This window comes from Barbus barbus, assembly GCF_936440315.1.
Source record: "Barbus barbus genome assembly, chromosome: 37".
NCBI lineage: Eukaryota > Metazoa > Chordata > Actinopteri > Cypriniformes > Cyprinidae > Barbus > Barbus barbus.
In genome coordinates, this window is record NC_136715.1 from 16420209 (window position 1) to 16432368 (window position 12160).

Genomic DNA, 12160 nt, shown 5'->3' on the forward strand with positions numbered 1-12160 from the left:
GAACGATTATTATTATTCATTCCTGAGCTTTCTCGGACGTTTACAGAACATAATCGCGGATAATGTATTTTTTCCCCCACCACCGTGTAAATTTGGGATCTGCTCCTCTTGCACCCTCTCGTGGTTCCTAACTGTAGCACATGCCGGCTCATAGTTTCCGGTAGTATGGCGACTGCATCCCTAAATGCACCCACTGCTGCTGCTTAGTTTCTCCAAGGAGGTAAGCATATAATTACTTTTTTGTTAGCGCGCTGACTTTTTTTCTCTTTAACTATTTCAGAATTACTAAAAGTCAAAAAGAAGTTAATTTACTATTTTGGTCGTGTGTTTTGCGCTAGAAAAGACAGCTGATATAATTGATGCTGGGACAGCTGTGATATCCCGACCCTGGCAACGTGTCAAGTCTTTGTGGTTGCTGCGGTTCTTAGTTTGCACTAGAATTATTTTTATTGTGTGTTATTTTGGCATCGTTGTGTGTCTTTGGGTATCGTAGCTCTATAGTTTGACTGCTTCCTTTAACCAAGAAAAAAAAATTACGATATCACTAACTTTTCCAATGTAGTACAGAAACTCGGAGGTTTAAAACCCAGGACATTTACTCTTCTGCAGGATTTGTAATTGAGCTGCTCCATGAGGCGTATGGGATCGGAGTACAGTGCGTCTTTGTTAATCTAACTGATCTGCTCTGTCTAGACAGATCGCATTAGACACTGAATTGAGAAGTTACATCACGTGCTAATCATACAGTGCAACTATTGTTACTACTGTAAATTATAAGTAATGAACAAGGCATCTCTTTTAATTAATGCCAGAAGCATGTCAGAATCTTTCTGTCATTGTGTATATAACACAATGAGTTTAATTGCAAACTTTGATTGCTATAGTGATTTGTGCAAAGACTGCTCTGTTAATAGGTTCATTCGGAGTTCTCTGGTCGCATTTGCACACCGTGGTTGTGTGTGTGTCCCCAAAGGGTTTTTAATAATTATGTAATCTGTAATTACGTTATCATAATTACAAGGCAGCAGTAAATTTCTCTTGCAAAAAAATCACCATAGCTTCTACCTAAATATCGGTTATAAAGAGAAAATACTGTTTTTTATTAATATGCTAACAGTATATTAATTTATAATTGTAGACAAATCACTGTACTGGTAAATGACACATTACACATGTCCCATGACTTATTTCAAGTCAGAAATCTTATGTTTATGCTGTGGTAACTATTTATAACTATATTTTATTTGATCAAATATTAGCTAATATAAAATTAATCTATTATGAAAAAAAGGTTTCATGATGATGATAATAAAAAACTTTACAACACATCAAATATCTGTGGTGATTTTGGCATTTTGGATTTTGTATTGTAAAAAAATCTACCAGGATTTGCTTAGTGATAATTACAGCTCGATGTGTGTTATGTATGCATTTATTTATTTAATTTTATATTTATTTAATGTTTATTGCTGGAAAGTTACAACACCACATAACAAACTAGGTTGTTAATAATGGTTGTAATAAAAATGGGAAATGAAACCATTTTAAAACTTGCTTTTACAGTACTAATAAAGTGTGTGTGTGTGAATAAGAAATGATCTGTGATCAATTGTGAGCAGTGAATTTATTATGGCTGATTCTATTCAGATACACTGTGATAATGCTGATGAAAAACAATAACAGACTTGGGCATTATGGATAAGTAAAATAGTTAATGATCGTACAGAGCATTTTTATATATCTAATCTGTCAGAAACTAGAATTTCATAATGATTTTATATAGAAATTCTCACCGCTGTGGTTCAAAATTACCCCAGATGAGAGAACATATTACATGCACCATTTCCATCATTACTTATATATGTCTGTAATTCCCACGGTCCATGTGCATCAGCTATGAGCAGAATGTGTACTTGTTTTTCTATTAATTTCCCTCAATCCTGGCCTTATTGCTTAAACAATTGAAGGAAAAAGGTCACTAATATTTCCTGTGGTAGGAGTTCCACATGGAGAAAGATCCGTTCATTTGCAGGTTCCCACACTGGTTACTTCAGTGTGAGCCTTGGTGTTTGTCTTCCCCTGTAACCTCTTGTGCTCTCTCTCTCTCGCTCTCTGCCTTTCTCATAAATGATTGTAGGTGATGAGGGCCAGTGTGGTTCCTTCCATGTGGTTTGAGGGACTATGCTGCTGCTGGTAGCTCTGTGCCTGGTCTGCACTTATAAAACCATCTCCACCGCAGACAGCGGGCAGGACAGCAGCCGCACGCCACAGCTGGACTACAGCAGCCTGGCGCTTCCTCAGCAGCATATTCCTTTCTTTCTGCACAACAACAAACGACTGGCCAAATTCTGCAAGGAGGACCTGCTTTGCCCTTTTAAAGTAAGCTATTTTGTCTTGTTTCTGATGGAATGTCTGCTGAAGTCGGTTTAAAACATCAGTGGGACATTGTCGTGCGTCAACTATAATAGTTTTCAAATGTTCGTTTTGGCCTCTGTTGCTTGTGACTTTATCACTAACATTTAGTGTTGTGCGTATGCTGTAGATGATTATAAACAGGTGTGTCTCTGTTGGCTGGCAGGATGCTCTGCTGCTCAAGAAGGCCTGCTGGGGTTATGAAAAGAGCTGCTCCCCTGAGCACAGATTCAGCTATCCTGTGTGCACCAGTCTTGACTCGGGATGGTATGCTTTTCTTTGCTGACCTACTCAAAGACGTTTGTATGGGCCTCTTTTTGGAGATTGTAGCCAATGAGCACGGTTGAATTTTATTGTGTGGAAAAATTGGAGCATTAACTTTTTTTCCAAAATATCTCTGTTTGTGGACGACAAACGGTTGGAATCACATGAGGTTACTAAATTATGACAGAAATGATATTTTGGTGTGAATACCAAGCAGTATTTGCAGATATACACTATTCCTCAGATTTCTGAATGTTTATGTCTCTTATGCTTACCAAGCCTGCATTTATTTGGTTAAAAAATACAGTAAAAACCGTTATATTGTGAAATATTTTTATGATTTAAAAGAACTGTTTTCTACTCTAATATATTTAAAAGTGTAATTTATTTCTGTGATGGCAAAGCTGAATTTTCATCAGCCGTTATTTATTTCATCCTTCAGAAATAATTTTAATATGCTGATTTGGTACTCAAGGTTTCTTATTATTATCAGTGTTAAAAACAGTTCTGCATTTGAATGTTTTTGTTCAAAACTTTATTGCAAAGTGTTACCTAGTTATGTTTGTATAAGAATTAGAAACGTGGGGGGAATTGTATTATTATTTGCTTTACTCTGTGAAAGAGTGTTCTTTAGACTGAGTGCTTCACCAGAATGCTCGAGTTATTCTGGTGTGCTAAAAAAACAACAGGAAATGTATGAAATGTGTCTGTAGCTGAGAGCGAGACGAGAAGTGTTATTTTAGAGATCCTACATGTTCACTTCTAAGAAGATGATTTGCATTAAATACTTAGAAACTCATCTAGAGGACATAGATACCTTAAATGGACACATGTTGAATATGCATTGTATAAATGCAGAGTTTGTGTTCTTTGTCACACTCTGCAGCCAACATGAATGACTGTAGACCATTTTCTTGCAAGAAAATAAATCTTCCAAGACTTGTCTTGAAATGAAAAATTGCCATGACAAATTGACAAATCACTGTTTGAAGCCGCACGTCAGCTGGAGTTCTCTCAACTGTTGTTGAAGTTCACTACACCTGTGTCTTACACACTTGCTTCCTTATTTTGCTCTGCAAACTCTATTTCCCACAGAAAGTATAGTTGCATTCCTTTTAATCCAGCACTAATACAAGTTAACACAAGTTTGAACATTTGAGTGCAGCCTATTCTTCCACTGTGTCACTCAAGCGCTTCAAGGACTAATAACAAACTTTATCTTAGGACTTTCCTTTCAATACAGAGAGTATTACTCCAAATAGTGCTACTGTTTGTCTTCTTTCTTTAGGGCAAACTCTATTCAGGCAGCCCAGGAACTCTTCTGGAAACAGGCAGATTTTGGTTATGTGAGGGAGCGTCTCAGTGAGATGAAGACTTTGTGCAAGCCGTTGAGTCCTGTGAGTTTCCTTCTCCTACATCATCTTCCTCTGTGTTCTTTTTCACCTCATTTTCTCTAGCTGAAGTCCTTGGCCCACCTCCAGAGCTTTGAGCCAGTGAGCACTGAGCTTAAGACAAGGGCTGTTTCACTGCTTCAACATGTCTAAACAATGCTAGAAACAAACTTGCAAATACAAGTTAAAAACTTTTTATTTTTAAAGGGCGATTCCTCTCTAAAGTGCACCAGTCATATGCGGTTCTGCAGGGCCATAAACCTGTACCTGGACTTGAGGAGTCCCCGCAGAGGTCATGAGAGGTCAGTGGACCCCCTTTAGGATTGTTTGAGGTCAAGGAAAATGCAGAACTTTCTGTTTCTGTCTAAATGAGCTGTCTTTTTTCTTTCTTTCTTTCCATCTCTCTTCCTCTGTCACTGCAGGTATAAAGAGGATTTCCTGGAACAGGGTGAGATCGGTGGTCACTGCAGCCTTAATAGTAAAGCTCTAGCCGCAGAAGGGACACACAAAAGTCCTCTTCAGTCTTGGTAAATAACTAATGTTCAGAAATAAATGCATAATAATAAAAAAAATGAGTTAATGGTTGTTTTTGTATTAATATTTTCATTACCTGTGTTACATGACATTTAAGAACTAAGATTGACAAACTATATATATGCAATTAATTATTGAGGTAAATTAATATTTTAATAGATACTTTGAAAAATGGGGTCAGTAAGATTTTTGAAATGCATTAATCATTTTATTCAGCAAGGATACATTCAATTTAAATTTAAATAAAATTAAGCAGCACAAATGCTTTCAACATTGATGATAAAACATTTCTCTTGATTAGCAAATCAGCATATTAGAATGATTTCTGAAGGATCATGTGACACTGAAGACTGCAGTAATGATGCTGAAAATTCAGCGCTGCATCACAGGAATAAATGACATTTTAAAATATGTACAAATATAAGTTACAGTTATTTTTAAATTTTAGAAATATTTCACAATTTAGCGGTATTCTTGATTAAATAAGTGCTCTGTCTTGATGAGCAAAATAGGCTTCTTTCAAAAACATAAAAAATCACCATCCTCAAACATTTTAATAATGTATATGTGCTAATATTTCCTGATATTTACCCCAAAATAATTTACTCACCTGAAATAATTTGTTGTTCACCAAAAAATGTATTTTGAAAAATGTTCATGCAACTCTTTTTCATATAATAGATCATGATCATTGGCTTCCACTTCCAAAAAGTGCTATAAAAGCGGCCCATACAACTTGCGAGTAAACAGACGTTTAAGTACAGTATGTGTTGTTTTTCTCTCTCAGGTTTGCTGAACTGCAGACATACTCCGAGCTTGACTTCCACGCCTTGGATGATGGCCATTGTGATGTTATAATCGACAGGCCAACCGTCTTCATGAAGCTGGATGCAGGTGATATTTTTGTGGAATTTTTTGTTTAGTCTTCACAAAAGCTAAGGTTTAAAAAAGTGCATGTTTTGCTTGTCTTTTACAGGAGTGAACATGTACCATCATTTCTGTGACTTTGTCAACCTCTACATCTCTCAGCACCTCAACAATTCCTTCAGCCGTGACATAAACATTGTCATGTGGGACACAGTAAGTATTAATTTCTCTTAAACACACAAACTTTGTTTGCTTTCAATATGTCCTTCGGTAAATCAACCAGAGAGCATTTCTTACAAACAGATGTTTCTTACTTGTCAGGATTAGAAAACACTGTAACAGAAGCTTTGCTGTTTAAACCGACTGCCACAGTTTCAGGAGGTGGGCAGATCCTAAAAGAGAAAGATAAAATGGAAACAGTGGGCTGAAAATAAACCTTATCCTGCCTATTGTTCACATGCTGTTATTTCAAGGGTGAGGAAGAGAAGGAAGAATGGAGGGGTGTGGAGAAAGAATGAGACTATTTTTTTTACATGAAACAATGTGAATGAGATTGCCCAATAAAATCTGCTTTATAATAATATATTGCATGTGTCCAGACTTTGAATGGTCATGTTGGATTGTAGTTTTAATAGAAGATGAAGAGAGATTATGAAAGGATGTTTGTCTAGTGGCCGATATTTTGAATATTCAGAAATGTGAATGAGATTTGGTTTCATAAAGCTATCGTACGGTACTGTTCAGAAGTTTGGGGTCAGTAAGATTTTGTTTTTCAAAAAATCTTGTGTAATATAACTTTGCTGGTTTTTATTGTGTATGTTTACATGTATTTTGTCATGAAAATAGCCTAAGATGCTGACGAAACGATTTTAAACAAATATGTAGGTAGATTTTGATGTGAAAGGACAACATGGAATGGAAATGGAAAAGTATTTATTGTTTATGGACTCCTTAATGATACATATATTTATTTTCACTTCACAGGATGTTAACTGATGGACTTGAGTCATGTTGCTCACCTGTGGATTATTGTGATCATTGCTGTTTGAACTCATTTATTTTGTTGTTTTATCTATCAGAGTTTGTATGGGTATGGAGACCTGTTCAGCGAAATGTGGCGGGCTTTTACCGATTATGACATCATTCACCTCAAAAACTTTGACTCCAAAAGGGTAAAAGGCATTTGCTCCATATCACTTCACATTTTTCTAAGCGTCTGATTGTTTTTGTGTTTACTTAGTGCGTTGTTCACAGGTGTGTTTCAGAGACGCATATTTCTCACTCCTTCCAAGAATGCGATATGGCCTTTTCTACAACACTCCTCTTGTATGTATCCTACATGCCTCTGTTGCTCTCATTTGTTTACCCCCCCATGTAGCATTTGTTCATCTCATCATGTTCATCTGCTGTCATCTGTCAGTGTTAATGCATCTCTGGTGGATGCTGTGTGTGTGATATAGAACATTTGCCTTGTGTGAGACTGAACTCATCTGGTACTGTCGGTCAAATCATTCTCATATTAATGATTGTGTGCCTCCTGCCCTCTGTGTGCAAATGACATATAAAGAAGATTTAAATGACAGATGTGTGTGTAATTTGATAGATCTCTGACTGCCACAGCGAGGGGCTGTTCAAGGCGTTTTCCCAGCATGTACTTTATCGACTTGATGTCTCACAAGATGGACCGAAGGTAAACATACTTGAATCCACACACACACACACACACACACACACACACACACACACACAAATACAGATCATGATTTGATCCCTGTATTCTCATAGTAGCATTTACAAACAGTCATACTCTCTGAATGAAATACTAAAATATATAAACACAATTTATACTCTATATGAACTGTTTTAATGCATTCATTTAGAAATTATGCTCATATGTCCTCCTGACATAAACACATTGATTTGACACTAATATATATATATATATATATATATATATATCATTTTAAATAATTAAGTTAAAATAAATTATCATTATTATTTTTAAATTAATGAATTTTATATTAAATTAATTTAGTCAATTTGACTAAATTATTCAATTATAATTTCATGTTATATTATTTTTTTTAAATTAAATATTATGTTTTGAACTCTTATACTTTTAAGTAAATAATAATTAATTTATAATTTACATTATATTAGATTAATTGTATTTCTTATACATTTAAATAATTGTTACATGATATGTTATTTTTATTCCATTTTAAATATACATTTAAATTATTATAACTTAAATAAATAATTATTATATTATAATACAATTTTTTTTAGGCATGAATTCAAAAGTCTTTGCCACCAACTTTTGAGTAGGCGGATTTGCAGTAATGTTTAGATGAATGTCATGTATATTATAGTGTAGTTATATAATGTACTTTGTAAGTTATTGATATGATTACACTATCTGCCACTAGATGGCGGTGTTGGACAACTTATTATTTTATTGTCTTTATGCTTTGTCAATAAGGCCCGGTTCTTTCTTTCTTTCTTTCTTTCTTTTTACTTTCTCTTTTGCCTCCTAAATAAAGGTTTAAATTATACATTCCTATATCTGAAACTGGATCATAAGTGTTATAAAATATATATAGCCTAAATATTCACATTAAGAAACAAATGTGTGTTGAAATATGAATGAAATCTGTGATGTCCTTCTGCTCTGTCAGGAGGGCCAAATCCGTGTCACACTGTTGGCAAGAAGCACTGAGTACCGTAGGATAATAAACCAGCAGGAGGTGAGTGCTCTCTCGCTCTCTTTGCTCATCATTGATTTATCACTCTGCTTCCGTAACTGCCCATTTAAACTCTTATTTGCTGGAGATCCCTGCTTGGTAAAAAGCCTTGATTTACTTGGCCTCTGTCCACATGAGTTTGAGGTCTCGTTAATCACCCTCTGAATCCCTGCTGTGTGTGTGTGTGTGTGTGTGTGCGCGCAGCTTATCAATGCCCTGAAGACTGTGCCTTTATTCGAGGTCAAGCTGGTGGATTACAAATACAAGTGCGTGATTCAGTCTATGTTGGTTTTAAATGTATCGATTTCTTTGGAGAAGGTGGAGTTTGGTGCTTGCGTGATTGAAAGCCGATGTGTATTCGTAGGGAGATGCCGTTTCTGGAGCAGATCTGCGTCACACACAACTCTGATATCTTCATTGGGATGCATGGAGCCGGACTAACCCACCTCCTCTTTCTTCCCGACTGGGCCGTCATATTTGAATTGTACGTGGCTTTTGTTTTTCTCTGCTTTCTTAATGATCTGTGTGGACAGCCATACAGTCCACTGTCAGTCTGAGGAATGTTAATACTACTTCACTTTTTCTAAGGCACTTTAAAACCATATCAACAGTTCTTAGTTACAATTTACAGTGTTTAAATAATGTTTATACCATTTCTGAAGTCACACTTTGAACATGTTTGTATTAACACAACCAAACAGATTATTTTGAGGTTAGAAACTTTTAATAAACAATATTTATTCTCAATGACTCTTCAAAGAACAGCAGAAAAGGCAAAGTGGGCGATCAGTGCAGGTTTTCCAATGACTGATTCTTACAATTGTATCATTATAGACCCCCCTGACAACCATCAATCGTGAACATTTGGTTGCATCCTTGCACTTTAAAAAAGCGTCTTTCTGTTTCTCTGCTGATAAATGAATACATCACAATTCGCTTCAGAGCGCTGTTTTTCCTCGACACCTATCTGCACGTGTTGTAAGACATATTCCCCAGTGTTCATCTGTGCGCCTGACACTTATGTCATGTTATACATCCACCCAATACTCATGTGGATGCAGTCAAGCTTCTGTGCTGTACGACGTATTTTTTAATGTGTGTTACGGAGGAGGGAAGCATCTGACTGTGTCTGTATGTGTATGACAGTGAAATACAGCCTAATTAAACAGTTATCCATCAAACGGAGTCTGCGGAGGCTTTGTGGGCCACCGCCTGCTAAGTTTGGGACATAAAACATCCCTCTTTCTGTACTCCACAGGTACAACTGTCAAGATGAGAGCTGCTACCGTGATCTGGCCCGACTGAGGGGAGTCCATTACATGACTTGGCAGAAAAGGGACAAAGTATTCCCCCAGGATAAGGTGAGGAGAGGACACACACCGCTGCCTGGATTCACTCCAGTTTACTATATCCCTATATCCCAGTATTGCTTTGTACAGTAACATTCACATTCAGTTTAAGTCATGTTAGTACCTTCAAACTAGTGCCATAACATCCTATTAGCAAGTTATATTAACTATTTAAAAAAATTCTGTATAATTTCTATTAATTATGATATTACACACTACCAGTCAAAAGTTTTTGAACAGTAAGATTTTTAATGTTTTTTTAAAGACGTTTCTTCTGCTCACCCCGCCTGCATTTATTTGATCCAAAGTACAGCAAAAACGTTTGAAATATTTTTACTATTTAAAATAACTGTTTTCTATTAAAATTTAAATTTTTAGCGTCATTACTCCAGTCACGTGATCCTTCAGAAATAAATATTTATTGTTATTATGTTGAAAACAGCGGAGTAAACATTTTTTCAGGGTCCTCTGATGAATAGAAAGTTCAGAAGAACAGCATTTATCTGAAATAGAAATCTTTTGTAACATTATAAATGTCTTTATCATAACCTTTGATCAGTTTAAAGGATCCTTGCTAAATAAAAGTATTAATTTCTATAATTTCTTTAATTATTAATTAATTAATTAATTATTACTCACTCCTAGATTTTGAATGGTATAGTGTATAATGTTACAAAAGCTATTTATTTCAGATAAATTATGAACTTTGGGTCATTCTATTCATCAAATAATCGTGAAAACGCACTCAACTCTTTTAAATATTGATGATAATAATAATAATAATAGAAAATAGTTTCTTGAACAGCAAATCAGCTTATTAGAATGATTTCTGAAGGATCATGTGACTGGAGTAATGATGCTGTGATCACAGGAATAAATTACATTTTAAAATATATTCAAAGAGAAAGCAGTTATTTTAAATAGTAAACATATTTCACAGTATTACTGCTTTTGCTGTATTTTGGATCAAATAAATGCAGGCTTGGTGAGCAGAAGAGAATTCTTTAAAAAAACATTAAAAATCTTACTTTTCAAAAACTTTTGGCCGGCAGTGTATTTATAAAATTCTTATATATTGTTTACTGATATTTTGTCCTTGTCTTAGGGTCATCATCCTACTCTTGGAGAACATCCTAAGTTTACAAACTACACTTTTGATGTAGAGGAGTTCATGCGGTTAGTTCTTCTAGCGGCTGAACATGTGACCCGGCACTGCGCATGGCGTGCAAAACAGGCCCGAGATGAACTCTAGCCTGTAAGACATAGTGCTCTCTTGCCAGGCCATTGATGAACACACTCCTACCAACTCTCTGCACTCTGTAAATGTAGCAGTGATTATGAAAAGCGCATGGTTAATATGTGAAAACACATTTTAAATTCACAAAACAAAACATCTGCGCTGTTACAGTACGTTTTGCACGTGGAGATGCTGAGTACTTTGTTGAAGGACTCCGATGTATTGCTTTGACATGTTGATGTATTTTGTGTGGTCTGATATACCTCCTCAAGTATATGTGGGCTTTTTTTTTTTTTTTTTAGAGACTACACTTTTAAACGTGATTTGAGTGCAGCTTTTTTTCTCATAAAGGCAAAGGGAGTAAATTCCAGGTCAATAGATCATTACAAGGTTGTAAGACGTCTTTAAACAACACTTTTTAGTTTAAAAATCAAGTGATTGGGTACTGAACTAACATTGAGGTCACCCACATAGTTTGGTAGCATTTTTTTTTATAAACTTCACACACATTTACTTTGTGTTTTAATGCATTAAGGCAAAGGAGGCTAAGCAGCTTCATATTTATTACAGTGTCAGTTACTTTTTAATTTGTATTCAGTTAAAAGTCATTTTGTAAATGTTAAACTATGTTAAGGGATTCATGACTCCAGTCCTGTTGCACTCGTTGAGATATTGGTTCAGTATTGCTCCATTTTATAAAGTATATATATATATCAGTGTTAAGATCAGCAGACCCTTTAAAAAGTGGCTAAATGGTAACAAAAGTTGCTGAATTTTTAGTGCTGGTTTGAGTTGAAGACAAAGTATTTAATAAAATCCAATAATTATATTTGAAAAGTGTTTTTTTGTTGTTGCTGTTTTTGAAAATATATGTTTTGTATTTGAATGGTTTTGTAAACTGAAATGAAGCTATTTAAAACATGTTTGTGCACGTGATTGCATCATCATTCTCACATACATTGACAATTAATGACAAATACAAAATCTTTATTGATGGATCAAGCCTTTATCCTAAATCACCTAGAATATTCCTCAGTAAATTGCCAATTTTTTCAAATAAATTTCAATTTTATATCCATAGCACCCAGAGACATTGGCAGAAAAAAATTAACATCTCAAAAAAATATTTTTAAGAACCCATTATTGTTACTTAATTTTGATAAAATAACACAACATATACATTTCCATATTTAAAAAAAAAAAATATATATATATATATATATATAAATACTACATTAAGATGATGGAGGCATAAAAATGTACCACATAGAATCCCTTGCACTTGTATTTTGAGTCCGCTAGATGGCGATATAACACCATTAATGATTCCGACTCAACCCGCGCATTTCTCCTAACTGCAAC

General features: G+C 35.1%; 1 protein-coding gene across 2 annotated transcripts; it reads left to right on the forward strand.

The window, feature by feature from the left end:
• Positions 1 to 133: 133 nt before the first annotated feature.
• LOC306856651 (EGF domain-specific O-linked N-acetylglucosamine transferase-like) lies at positions 134 to 11721 on the forward strand. 2 transcript variants are annotated; one of them, XM_079396013.1, is made up of 16 exons: positions 134 to 220; positions 2138 to 2379; positions 2579 to 2679; positions 3965 to 4073; positions 4275 to 4369; positions 4490 to 4594; positions 5389 to 5495; positions 5578 to 5681; positions 6548 to 6640; positions 6723 to 6794; positions 7072 to 7158; positions 8147 to 8215; positions 8417 to 8478; positions 8577 to 8696; positions 9471 to 9573; positions 10667 to 11721. In XM_079396013.1, the coding sequence occupies exons 2-16, from the start codon at positions 2182 to 2184 to the stop codon at positions 10811 to 10813; spliced, it is 1572 nt and encodes a 523-aa protein (XP_079252139.1). In that variant the 5' UTR covers positions 134 to 220; positions 2138 to 2181; the 3' UTR covers positions 10814 to 11721. The 2 variants fall into 2 exon arrangements, with proteins under 2 accessions (XP_079252139.1, XP_079252140.1); XM_079396014.1 differs by lacking the exon at positions 6723 to 6794.
• Positions 11722 to 12160: the final 439 nt, after the last annotated feature.

Coding starts and splice junctions, on each gene's coding strand:
- LOC306856651 (XM_079396013.1), top strand. CDS start 2,182: ATGCTGCTGCTGGTAGCTCTGTGCCTGGTCTGCACTTATAAAACCATC. Junction 2,680..3,964: donor ACCAGTCTTGACTCGGGATG/GTATGCTTTTCT, acceptor TTCTTTCTTTAG/GGCAAACTCTATTCAGGCAG. Junction 6,641..6,722: donor AAAACTTTGACTCCAAAAGG/GTAAAAGGCATT, acceptor CGTTGTTCACAG/GTGTGTTTCAGAGACGCATA.